The sequence below is a fragment of the Eubalaena glacialis genome, chromosome X (genome assembly GCF_028564815.1).
Source record: "Eubalaena glacialis isolate mEubGla1 chromosome X, mEubGla1.1.hap2.+ XY, whole genome shotgun sequence".
Classification (NCBI taxonomy): Eukaryota; Metazoa; Chordata; class Mammalia; order Artiodactyla; family Balaenidae; genus Eubalaena; species Eubalaena glacialis.
This window is the reverse complement of record NC_083736.1, coordinates 107,986,931-107,999,414: the sequence shown is the minus strand read 5'-3', so window position 1 is coordinate 107,999,414 and position 12,484 is coordinate 107,986,931. Positions and strand designations below refer to the sequence as shown.

At 39.0% G+C, this 12,484-nt stretch overlaps 1 protein-coding gene across 6 annotated transcripts in view; it reads left to right on the top strand.

Moving 5' to 3' along the window:
- Positions 1-12,484, top strand: part of KLHL13 (kelch like family member 13) — a 191,437-nt gene that overhangs the window by 111,312 nt on the left and 67,641 nt on the right. Inside the window, exons 1-2 of one of the 6 annotated variants that reach the window (XM_061177783.1) lie at positions 9,213-9,305; positions 10,989-11,054. The exons of 4 other annotated variants lie outside the window; for them this stretch is intronic. In XM_061177783.1, coding sequence (XP_061033766.1) covers positions 9,265-9,305; positions 10,989-11,054 — 107 coding nt within the window. In that variant the 5' untranslated portion in view covers positions 9,213-9,264. Of the gene's footprint in view, positions 1-9,212; positions 9,306-10,988; positions 11,055-12,484 lie in introns of those variants that run through there. One more of the 6 variants, XM_061177791.1, reaches the window with a different exon arrangement.

The following is a 12,484-nucleotide window of genomic DNA, read 5'->3' as shown; positions in this document are numbered from 1 at the left end:
CGAGAAACCCACAGCAAACATAATTCTCAATGGTGAAAAACTGAAAGCATTTCCTCTAAGATCAGGAACAAGACAAGGATGTCCACTCTCACCACTATTGTTCAACATAGTTTTGGAAGTCCTAGCCACAGCAATCAGAGAAGAAAAAGAAATAAAAGGAATCCAAATTGGAAAAGAAGAAGTAAGACTGTCACTGTTTGCTGATTACATGATACTATATGTAGAGAATCCTAAAGATGCCACCAGAAAACTACTAGAGCTAATCAATGAATTTGGTAAAGTAGCAGGATACAAAATTAATGCACAGAAATCTCTTGCATTCCTATACACTAATGATGAAAAATCTGAAAGAGAAATTAAGGAAATACTCCCATTTACCATTGCAACAAAAAGAATAAAATACCTAGGAATAAACCTGCCTTGGGAGACAAAAGACCTGTATGCAGAAAACTATAAGACACTGATGAAAGAAATTAAAGATGATACCAACAGATGGAGAGATATACCATGTTCTTGGATTGGAAGAATCAATATTATGAAAATGACTATACTACCCAAAGCAATCTACAGATTGAATGCAATCCCTATCAAATTACCAATGGCATTTTTTACAGTACTAGGAGAAAAAATCTTAAAATTTGTATGGAGATACAACAGACCCCGTATAGCCAAAGCAGTCTTGAGGGAAAAAAATGGAGCTGGAGGAATCAGACTCCCTGACTTCAGACTATACTACAAAGCTACAGTAATCAAGATAATATGGTACTGGCACAAAAACAGAGATATAGATCAATGGAACAGGATAGAAAGCCCAGAGATAAACCCACACAACTCTGGTCAACTAATTTATGACAAAGGAGGCAAGGATATACAATGGAGAAAAGACAGTCTCTTCAATAAGTGGTGCTGGGAAAACTGGACAGCTACATGTAAAAGAATAAAATTAGAACACTCCCTAACACCATACACAAAAATAAACTCAAAATGGATTCGAGACCTAAATGTAAGACCGGACACTATAAAACTCTTAGAGGAAAACATAGGAAGAACACTCTTTGACATAAATCACAGCAAGATCTTTTTTGACCCACCTCCTAGAGTAGTGGAAATAAAAACAAAAATAAACAAATGGGACCTGAGGAAACTTAAAAGCTTTTGTAAAGCAAAGGAAACTACAAACAAGACGAAAAGACAACCCTCAGATGGGAGAAAATATTTGCAAACAAATCAATGGACAAAGGATTAATCTCCAAAATATATAAACAGGTCATGCAGCTCAATATTAAAAAAACAAACAACCCAATCAAAAAATGGGCAGAAGACCTAAATAGACATTTCTCCAAAGAAGACATACAGATGGCCAAGAGCCACATGAAAAGCTGCTCAACATCACTAATTATTAGAGAAATGCAAATCAAAACTACTATGATGAATCACCTCACACTTCTTAGAATGGCCATCATCAGAAAATCTACAAACAACAAATGCTGGAGAGGGTGTGGAGAAAAGGGAACCCTCTTGCACTGTTGGTGGGAATGTAAATTGATACAGCCACTGTGGAGAACAGTATAGAGGTTCCTTAAAAAACTAAAAATAGAATTACCATACAAACCAGCAGTCCCACTACTGGGCATATACCCAGAGAAAACCATAACTCAGAAAGACCCATGCACCCCAATGTTCATTGCAGCAGTATTTACAATAACCAGGTCATGGAAGCAACCTAAATGCCCATCGACAGACGAATGGATAAAGAAGATGTGGTACCTATATACAATGGAATATTACTCAGCCATAAAAAGGAATGAAATTGGGTCATTTGTAGAGACATGGATGGATCTAGAGACTGTCATACAGAGTGAAGTCAGTCAGAAAGAGAAAAACAAATATTGTATATTAACACATACATGTGGAGCCTAGAAAAATGATACAGATGAACCGGTTTGCAGGGCAGAAATAGAGACACAGATGTAGAGAACGAACATATGGACACGAAGGGGGGAGAGTGCCGGGGGTGGGTGGTGTGATGAATTGGGAGATTGGGATTGACATGTATACAGTAATATGTATAAAATGGATAAGTAATAAGAACCTGCTGTATAAAAAATAAATAAAATAAAATTCAAAAAAAAAATACTGTCTTGACTTAGACAAAAGATAATTGACATTTCCCTTCCTTATTGTAGCTGTTTCCTTTGCTCAGTTCAGTTATTGAGCCATTCAACTCTTCATCCATCTGTCAAGTGAAGAAAAATACACAACCTAAAAGTTATGAGTTATGTTTTATTCAGGGACCTCACTAAGGACTGTAGCCTGGGAGACAGCCTCTCAGAGAGCTCTGAGGAACTGTTCCGAAGAGGTAAGGGAGGAGCCAGGATATACAGGAGTTTTTGCTGAAAAAAAAAAAAGCATGTAGCTGGACATCAAAAGATTACTGCTAATCACAAAAGACAAAAATCTCAAGTTAATGATTTTAGTGCTTTTCTATGTATGGGAAGATGTAAGAGTCTGGACTCATTGAAATTATTCTTTAGATATGTATCTTAATCCATCCTGAATTCCCCTCAGGTTACACTGACAGGGCGCCCGCAGCAGCTGATGGCTTGATGGAAGGCAACATTCCTTGGATGCCACCAAACCAATATTCTGTTGAGTCCGAAGAGAGAGAGTACCGCAGTATCATTTAAAGAGCAACAATGAAGGACTTCCCTGGTGGTAGAGTGGTTGGGAATCCACCTGCCAATGCAGGAGACACGGGTTCAAGCCCTGTTCTGGGAAGATCCCACATGCCTTGGAGCAACTAAGCCCGTGCGCCACAACTACTGAGCCTGCGCTCTAGAGCCTGCAAGCGACAACTACTGAGCCCGCGTGCCACAAGTACGGAAGCCCGCGCGCCCAGAGCCCATGCTCCGCAACAAAAGAAGCCACCGCAATGAGAAGCCCGCACACCGCAACGAAGAGTACCCCCCGCTCACCTGGACTAGAGAAAGCCCACGCGCAGCAAGGAAGACCCAACGCAGCCAAAAATAAAAAAATTCAAAATAAAAAAGAATTAAATTGACATGTGACGGATTAATAGGAGAAAGTCAAATTTAATTTTGTATGTATGAGAACCCCACATACATGAGAGGTTCAAAGATAGAAAGGTAAAATGACGTATATATGCCATCCTGAGCTAGGGAATGGGATAGGGGCCTGGGGCTTCCAAGGATGGGAGGGTAATTCACAGAACTATAAGAAGAGCAGATGTTGGGTAATTAGGTGTTTGCCCTGACATACACTGGGCCACTCAGATAAAATTTATCTCTGGTAATAACTTATTCTGGAAAAGACCCCCAATTTAAATTCTTCTGGGTAGTTAAGGGAGGGGCAAACGTTTCTCTTGAGCCTGCAGAATCTTGATTGCCTTTAGCTCAAAATAATCCTCATACAAATGTGGTACATTTTGGGGAGACTCGTTCTAAACACCTTTAGAAGGATAAGACTCTTTAATGATTTCTTGCTTAATTATCGTTTGAAAACAATGCTTAGTTTTAGAGGAGAGAAGAACTTACCTCTGCTGACTTGATTTCACTAAAATTGCTCCTGTAATTGGGTTACTATATGTGACAGGCACTGAGTAAGGTGTAATAAAAACATAAGAAAGACCCAACCACCACTCTCAGGAGTTTATAGTCTAGTGTATTGTTTATAGAAACAGTTATAATCCAAGGTGACAGGAGCTATAATATTCGAAGTGCCATGGGAGTTTACAGAACCTAGCACCAGGGTCTGCTAAGGGATGTGAGGGAAGGTTTCATGGAAGGAGGTATGGTTGGACACTTAAGTATGAGTAGAAATTGGCTTTGGTAGACAAGGAGGGCAGGGAATTCCAAGTGGAGGGAATATCATATGTAAGGCCACTGGGGTGTGAGAGAGTATGGCGCATTTGAGGTCTATTGCAAGAAATTGCTAATTGAGGGACATAAGAGAGCTCTGCGAATTGGCATTGGGAAGGTATTTCTGCCATAGGTGTACGTGGATCGTTCTGCACCTTTGATCATATAGCATCCTATATCTTCATGGCCTATTCTTTCCGTCCTGTGGCCATTTACTTCCTCATGATCAGTGTGAGAAGACCCCTTTTTCCCCTTTTTGGTGATGTTTAGGAGTCATGTTTGTCTCTTTTCCCCCTAAAATAAATATTAGTACAATACAGAGGTGACTAGTGAACGCTGAATTAGATGTCAGGGGACCTAAATTCTTGTTTTCCAGTTCTCTTAGCAGCTATGTCACTTGAGCCAAGTCATTTAATAAGTGTCTCTTCACTAGGAAAATGGGGATGTTAACATCTGCACTGCCTACCTCAGGGTCGGGGTGAAAATTAAGAAAATTAAGAGATATTGGGACTTCCCTGGCGGTCCAGTGGTTAGGACTCCGCGCTTTCACAGCAGGGGCCATGGGTTCCATCCCTAGTCAGGGAACTAAGATCCCGCATCCTGCATGCCACGCGGTGCCGCCAAAAAAAAATATAAATAAATAAAAATTTAAAAATTAAGAGGTATAATAAACTTTTTAACTTGGAATTCTGTTGGGTGAGGCTCACTTAACACTTAAAACAAGTAAAATACTTTGTGGAGTATCTAGATAGGAAAATTAGGTTGAATAGTTATTGACAAGTGGAAATATTCTTACTTCCTTATTAACTCCGTATGTCTGCCCTTCTGACTGTGGAATGTCATTTAGCTTGTGTCTATGTTTCCAAACTTAACATGATAAAATTTCTTCCTTCCCAGTCGTCTACCATGTGTAACTTAGCTTCTTTCCAATTCTCACTATAGCTATTAAATAGTAATGAATTTAAGACTTAGGTTGGTAAGCTATGAGTTGTTATATTTTATCATCAACCTTGAATAATTGACACCTCTTAGGTAGTTTGAATTACTCATGACTTAGCCTCAATCATTTGTGTTACCATATAGTGGTATGACCTGAGTTTTGTTACATTTTAGGAATATATAAGACGGTTATGACTCATTCAACTAGGAATGGGAGGTTTTGAAACAGTGGCCTTCTACTCCCTTTGCCGTTTTCCCCAAGCCAATGACAGTACAGGCAGAGTTATTAGTAACAGAAAAGGAGACTTCCATTCATTTTCTTCCTTTTGACCCCACCTTTCCCATGAGATAGAGTGGCCATACTACTGGAATCTGATAATTCACCTGAAATATACACTTCTGGGCTATAGACATATGAGCAATTGCTCCCAATATAAATACCCCTGGCCATCCCTTCCTTAGATCAATGTTTCTGAAAATATACCATCTAAGAATATTTCCACACAACAGAAAACTCTATAAACCATCCAACTCATCCTGCTGTAAGAAGGAGGATGAAAGAAGAAAGGAGAAGAGTACTGCTATACATGAGATGACACGATGATGATGCTATTTTAAATAGAATGTAAGTGAATTATTTATACTTGATTAATATAGACCCTATCATCAAAAATAATGTCCACTTACTGTGGACTACCAGGAGGTAGTTATTACCCTCTTTTCTCCTTTTACAACTTCTAGATGAACTACTTCATGTGAATTTGAATAAAACACCTGTTCTAGTTCAAAGTTAATATAAAATGATTATTGCTTTTTTTTTCTGCCAGGTCTGAGGGAAATACTCTAGCAATTGTTTTGTTTTCCACAAAACTAAATGTTGAAATGGTCTGGCTTATTCTCTCTTTGTTTTAAAATCTATGGTACCGGACTTCCCTGGTGGCGCAGTGGTTAAGAATCCGCCTGCCAGTGCAGGGGACATAGGTTCGATCCCTGGTCCGGGAAGATCCCACATGCCGCGGAGCACCTAAGCCTGTGCGCCACAACTACTGAGCCTGCGCTCTAGAGCCCCTGAGCCCCAACTACTGAGTCCGCGTGCCACAACTACTGAAGCCCATGCACCTTAGAGCCTGCACGCTGCAACTACTGAGCCCATGTGCCGTAACTACTGAAGCTCACGCACTCTAGGGCCTGTGAGCCGCAACTACTGAGCCCGTGTGCTGCAACTACTGGAGCCTGCGTGCCTAGAGCCCATGCTCCGCAACAAGAGAAGCCACCGCAATGAGAAGCCCGTGCACCACAATGAAGAGTAGCCCCCGCTCGCCGCAACTGGAGAAAGCCCGCACGCAACAACAAAGACCCAATGCAGCCAAAAATAAATAAATAAAAATAAATAAAATCTATGGTACCATTGATACATAGTTTTAAAACATTCTTCCAAAGACCCAGTGGATTAAATCATTTTTATGTCCCCTAAATATTGCCCTTTTTTTGAAGATTTCTTGAGAAAAGTGTGGCACACATCCAAAATCATATTCTTCCATTTTTTTCTGTATTTGAATTTTTTCCTTACAAGTTAGTGGAAAGGAAAAGTGGTCAGTTTTTGCACTCAATAAACAAGAAAGAAGGTGTAGATAGCTTTTATCTAGGGCATTTTTAAGTCATTGAGAGAATATTTTCAAGTATTAACTACTTTTTGAAATTATTGGCAGAATCCTCTTAACCCACTTTAACATAAAGTGGTTGAAGAAGATGAAAAGATTTTTTATTGGCAAATGAAGAAAGCACCATGGTTTTTGCATCATTGCATAAATGTAAGAAATTATGTATACATAAAAAGGATGAGACAAAGCTGAATGCTAAATGCCAACTTCAACGAGAGCTTGTCTGACTGTTTGACACTGAGCATAATGGGGTGTGGTTCCACAGCAAGAGAACACTAAATATTTACACCCCAGCACACATTTCTCTGGTAAAGCTTCTTATCCTAGATTAATCTCCCAGCTAACACTATTATCCCTTTTTTAACACACACCCTTCTTACACTTGGATTTTCTCCCTTAATACTTCATGAGATTCTAAACCTTCTGGATCCAATCCCCTGTCCTCACTCTCCCATCTATTTCTGTGGTCTTCATGAATTCTTTTTGTTTATGGTATGGACCTTCAGGTGAATTCTCTTGTTTTACTGCAAGTAGTAAAGCAACAATCACAGCCCCCCCCCCAACTCTTTTCTTCCAACGATCACAGCTCCATCATTTAGCTATTCTGTTGGTATCCATTTCTTATCAATTCTCTGGAGGTTTTGAACCAGAGCTGTGATATATACAGCCAACAATGTTGCATAGTAATGCAGAGTTACTGCCCAATCCAGATCTAGTTCTCTTACATCCATATTCTTTTCTTTTTATGCTTGAGAGTGGTGAAGAAAGTTAGTGAGGTTAGTGTGTACTGTGAAGTCTGGGGAGGTTTACTTTCTTAGGCCACTTACCCTCATGCTCTGGCTTTTGCCTTAGTGTCTTTTCCTTGCCATCTTGCTTCACTTTATAAAGTGTCAGAAAAGTTTCTTGAACACTGTGTGCATTATGTGCATTAGGAAGAATGCATAGTATGGTCCATGTGATGGAGGAACATTTATAAACTGTAGACTCAGATTACCATGGAAGACATCACAGAAAAGAATGCAATTTGAGTTGGGTCTAGAAGGATGAATGGAGTTTAGAAAAGTGGACCGGGGAAGGGATTTCTTGCAGGAGGACCTCTGGAGCAAAGGAGAGGAAGAACAAAGCAAGCTTGTGAGGTATAGAATGGGAAGTTGGTGTTAGGAGATACTAGGCTGTGAATTGGAAGAGTAGGTTGGCCGGCTTGCCTTGAGTTTTGCGTGTTGGGCGTAGTTGTTTAATTCCTTGAGTGATCCACTCTTTCAAGAAATGGCTTCTGGGCTTCCCTGGTGGCGCAGTGGTTGAGAATCTGCCTGCCAATGCAGGGGACACGGGTTCGAGCCCTGGTCTGGGAAGATCCCACATGCCGCGGAGCAACTAGGCCCGTGAGCCACAACTACTGAGCCTGCGCGTCTGGAGCCTGTGCTCCGCAACGAGAGAGGCCGCGATAGTGAGAGGCCCGCGCACTGCGATGAAGAGTGGTCCCCGCTCGCCGCAACTAGAGAAAGCCCTCGCACAGAAACGAAGACCCAACACAGCCAAAATAAATAAATAAATAAATAAATAAATAAATAAATTTATAAAAAAGAGTTTAAAAGAAATGGCTTCTCATAGCTCATAGGATAAAATCCAAACCTCTTTGCTGGCATGTAAGGTCTTCTGTGATATGGTTCTGTATATCTTAAAATCCATTCCCCTCAACACCAGGTTCCTGAAACTCCTTCCATTTGTACTGAAGACTTTCCCGATTCTCCCAACATGTTGTAATCCTCAAACCTCTGTGTGTCTGCACAGACTGTTTTTTTCTGGAGTCCACCTGGTGAATGCCTCATTCTTCAGCCTCAGTTGCAGCACTAATTTCATTGTTCCTTTGTTGTTGTAGAATCCTGGGCTTATGCTGCTAAAACTTCTACACCATATTTTGTGCTGTCAGAGTACATGTTTGCTTCCCTCACTCAACTAGAAGCTTCCTGAAAGCACGGGATTGTGTCTTATTCACCATGTCATCCATATCACCTAACGAGAGTACCTACCTAACATGTAGCAAGTTCTTGACAAATATTTGTTGAATAAAATATTTTCTGCACATTTAATTTACACCATGTATAGTTGTATTTTAAGAGAGTCATCTATCTAGAAGCAATGTGATTGCTAGATTAAAGATGGGGGATGCAAAGAGACCAGTTATATACATTTTTTTGGAAATAGTTCATTTGTTAAAAAACAAAGAAACAGTAGGGGTTAGATTCCTGGAAAATTGATGAAGAATAAAAGATAGGAGTTATTGGTTGGCTACTAGGGACTGGGAGAGGGAAGAGTTAAAGATAATAAAGATTTAAAGTAATATGACAAATATCAAGACAGTGACCCTTGAAAAAATAAGATAAACATGTTTGGTTTTTTTTTTCTCAGTCAGATCTCCTGGTGTTAGTACTTGTCTCACCCCACCTCTGCTCTGAAGATGAGCGCACTGTTCTTGTTCAGTTTACTGTAACTAAGCTCGAGATTCATGTGGTTCTGATCTTCATATCTGATCAGGAGTTAAGATAAGAAATGTAAATAGTTCAACCACGCTGACTACAATTTCCTATCAAGGGAAGGTGTGCCGTGCATAGGCTTTGAATACATAAAGCTTGTTTCTGCTTTTGGGAGCCACAACTATGAAGTGTTATACCAGGCAGATGCACTGGGGTGCGCTACTATGTAGAGGAGCCTAGCTGTGCATCACAGCTCTCAACTTTAAAACTCCAGAGAATTTGATGAGAGAGGGATCCACAAGAACATGACAAATGATGAGAGTTCAAACCTTAAGAGAAAAATGGGCTTATTGGTAAGAGAACTTCTTTTTCTTTATTTACTGCTGTTACTTATTCATTAAAGTGGCAAGCCTGTTGTTTTCATATGTGGCTGTGAAACGGTGTTCAAAAATCAATTTTTATATGTATTGTAGAATTCAGGAGACATATTGGTAACCATGGAAAAATCATAGGAAGCATGTGTAAAGCTTGATTTTTTAAGAAAAATCACTAGGGAACTTTTACTTTATTTCAGACTATGGTATAGATTTATTTATATAGCTTAAATGTAATACAGGTTAAGAAATATGTATTTTTTTTAAAAGTTAAAATAAAGAATAGTGACTTGTGTGAAGATACATAATTTCACTCAGTTACCAGAAGGTGGCACACCAGATTCTTCTTAAATACACAAAAGAAAGGAATAATATTAATAGGAATATAAAATAATCTGTATTTAAAGATACTTTAATGTATTTTTAAGCCAAAAAATATATAATTGTTATTTGCTTGGTGAGGTTTATTGCTAAGATATGACAAATATGAATTTAACCCATTGTAGCTTTTTATGATTCAAAGATAATTTTTATGTGTATAGTAAAAGTAGACTTTGAAATAGTATTGCCATTAAGGAGAAGCTATTTTGAATTTATCATTTAAAAAAAAATAAAATACTTGCTACCTACCTTTTGCATAACAAGTCATTAGATGTAGAATAACATTCTGGATAAGGTTTCTGCCAAGGTCTTTTTAAAGATACTATTAGACTATGACTTTGATTTAGTTGTGACTTTAATAATGCAATAGTGCTTGTGAGATGACCCAGAAAAATACCAAATCTGTTTATTTTGAAGAAAAAGTTAGACAAACGTAGTGCTTAGTAATGTTTACTTTCTCTAAGCTAATAGCAACATAAATGAAATAAATGTAAATAAATTGAATTTTGTGTTAGAGCTCCTCAAACACCTGCCAGCATACTTTAATGTTTTAAGCGTGTTGACAGCATATACTGCAGTGCTTCTGTAGTAGTCTCTATTTTTAAAACTGCATTCCTGAGGCAGTACCAGAAGTATGTCTGTTCATCGTTGCCTTTTGTATTAGCCCAAAGGAGTTAGGTATATGACAGAACTTCACAAAAACAAAATCTTCTCGTTCAGAAACAATACATCTATTTATATGTTTTTATTAATTACAAGCAGTATGAAAATAAGAAAACGTAGTAAATGAACCTAGAAGAACATTAGCCATCTGTTCTCTGAAAGCTTGTGCCATTTGCTTTCTGGTTTTTATGGCAAAACAGTATATCAGCAAAGAATTAAACTTTAAGCTTAAAAAGCTAGAAAATGACAAAGCATTCCAAGGCTGAGTATATATTTACTGGAAAAGTGTTTCCTTGTGTCCAGATTTGTCTAGTTTAGTCTTTTAGATCAGCTGCCAATAAATGTTGTATTCAATGTCAATCTTTATTCCAGACTTTCTGAAACATTAAGAGAGTGTCTAAAAACAAATAGAATCTTATGGTTTGCTAGTTAAGGGTTTGTTTAAAAGTTAATTCACATATTTTTAAATTGTTCTGTGTGGTCTTAACTGTTCAGGATTTATAAATATGGTTTATTAATTTATAGCTAAAATATTTGCAGAGTACGCTTTGAAAATTTTGAACTACATACAATAAAGCCACAATTAACCAGATTTTTTTTTTTGAACTCCACTTTCAGGAGACGGAGGCAATTATCTTTAAAACAAGCCGATTTCAAGGATATATTCAAAAAATCAACTTCAGGGTATGTCTAAGGGTCTGCATTTTCTTCTACCTTTTTGTCAATGAGAATTTATTTTCATAAAAAAGACCCTGAGGTACTAGAAGCCATTCAGTCATCAAAGAAACTTTCAGTAACGTCTAGGGTACTGTGTTTATTAAGACAAAGAAAGAAATTATTTCATCAAAGAAATACCACATATCATTGTATTGTGCTTTATATTTTCCAATGTGCTTTCACAAACACAAGTTCAGTTGGTTCTCATCACACTGCTGTGAGTCTGGCATCTTCCCTATTTTACGGATGAGGAGGATAACACGAGAGGTTACAAGTTTGTGGCAGAGCTACAAGCAGACCACAGGTGCCCAGCTCTGTCCTCTTCGGCACCCTTCCTCACTGAAAAAGTTTAAAACAAGTCTTTAACTTCTACCCTGTATTGCACAGTCAGTGTAACTCATACTACCTCTGTTTCCTAATTGCTGTACTTCACAATTTCCCACTTTGCATGTGTCTGTTTGTCTGCCTCCAAATCTGTCCGCCAGCTGGAGACCTTGCTTTCAGACTCTCCCAGACCTGGAAGGGTCTGGAGAGTGGGAGGGCAAGATAATAGCCATGGACAGTGGGGACGGACAACGATTGGTGAGCGGCCAATGCTGATACGCTGAGGAAGGCCAGGCACTGAGACAGAAAACAGAACCTCATTCTGACCCGGGTCATCTTGAGTGGGGGTGGGCCACCTTGACTTTTAAAGCAGGTTTCTCCAAGTTGAGTAGACCAGGCACGAAAATCAGCTGGAGTCCTTGTTTAAAATACAGATCACTGCTTCTCACTTCCAGACTTGTACATGTTCAGTATTCAGCCCAGATGATTCTTAGGCATGCTAAAGTTGGAGAGCATCTGCCTTCAAGGTATAGGACGTTTTGGATGGACCTACAGTCTGTCATACAGAGTGAAGTAGGTCCGAAAGAGAAATATATCGTATATTAACGCATATATATGGAATCTAAAATTTTTTTAAAAATGGTTCTGAAGAACCTAGGGGCAGGACAGGAATAAAGACGCGGACGTGGAGAATGGACTTGAGGACACGGGGCGGGGGAAGGGTAAGCTGGGACGAAGTGAGAGAGTGGCATGGACATATATACACTACCAAATGTAAACTAGATAGCTAGTAGGAAGCAGCCGCATAGCACAGGGAGATCAGCTCGGTGCTTTGTGACCACCTAGACGGGTGGGATAGGGAGGGTGGGAGGGAGACGCAAGAGGGAGGGGATATGGGGATGTATGTATATGTATAGCTGATTCACTTTGTTATACAGCAGAAGCTAACACAACATTGTAAAGCAACTGTACTCCAATAAAGATGTTAAAAAAAAAAAAGGTATAGGACTTTTCTCTTGGTATACATTGGAAGGTAAAGAAAAGAGCCCCTTTTCTCTTGGTAGCATCCAAGT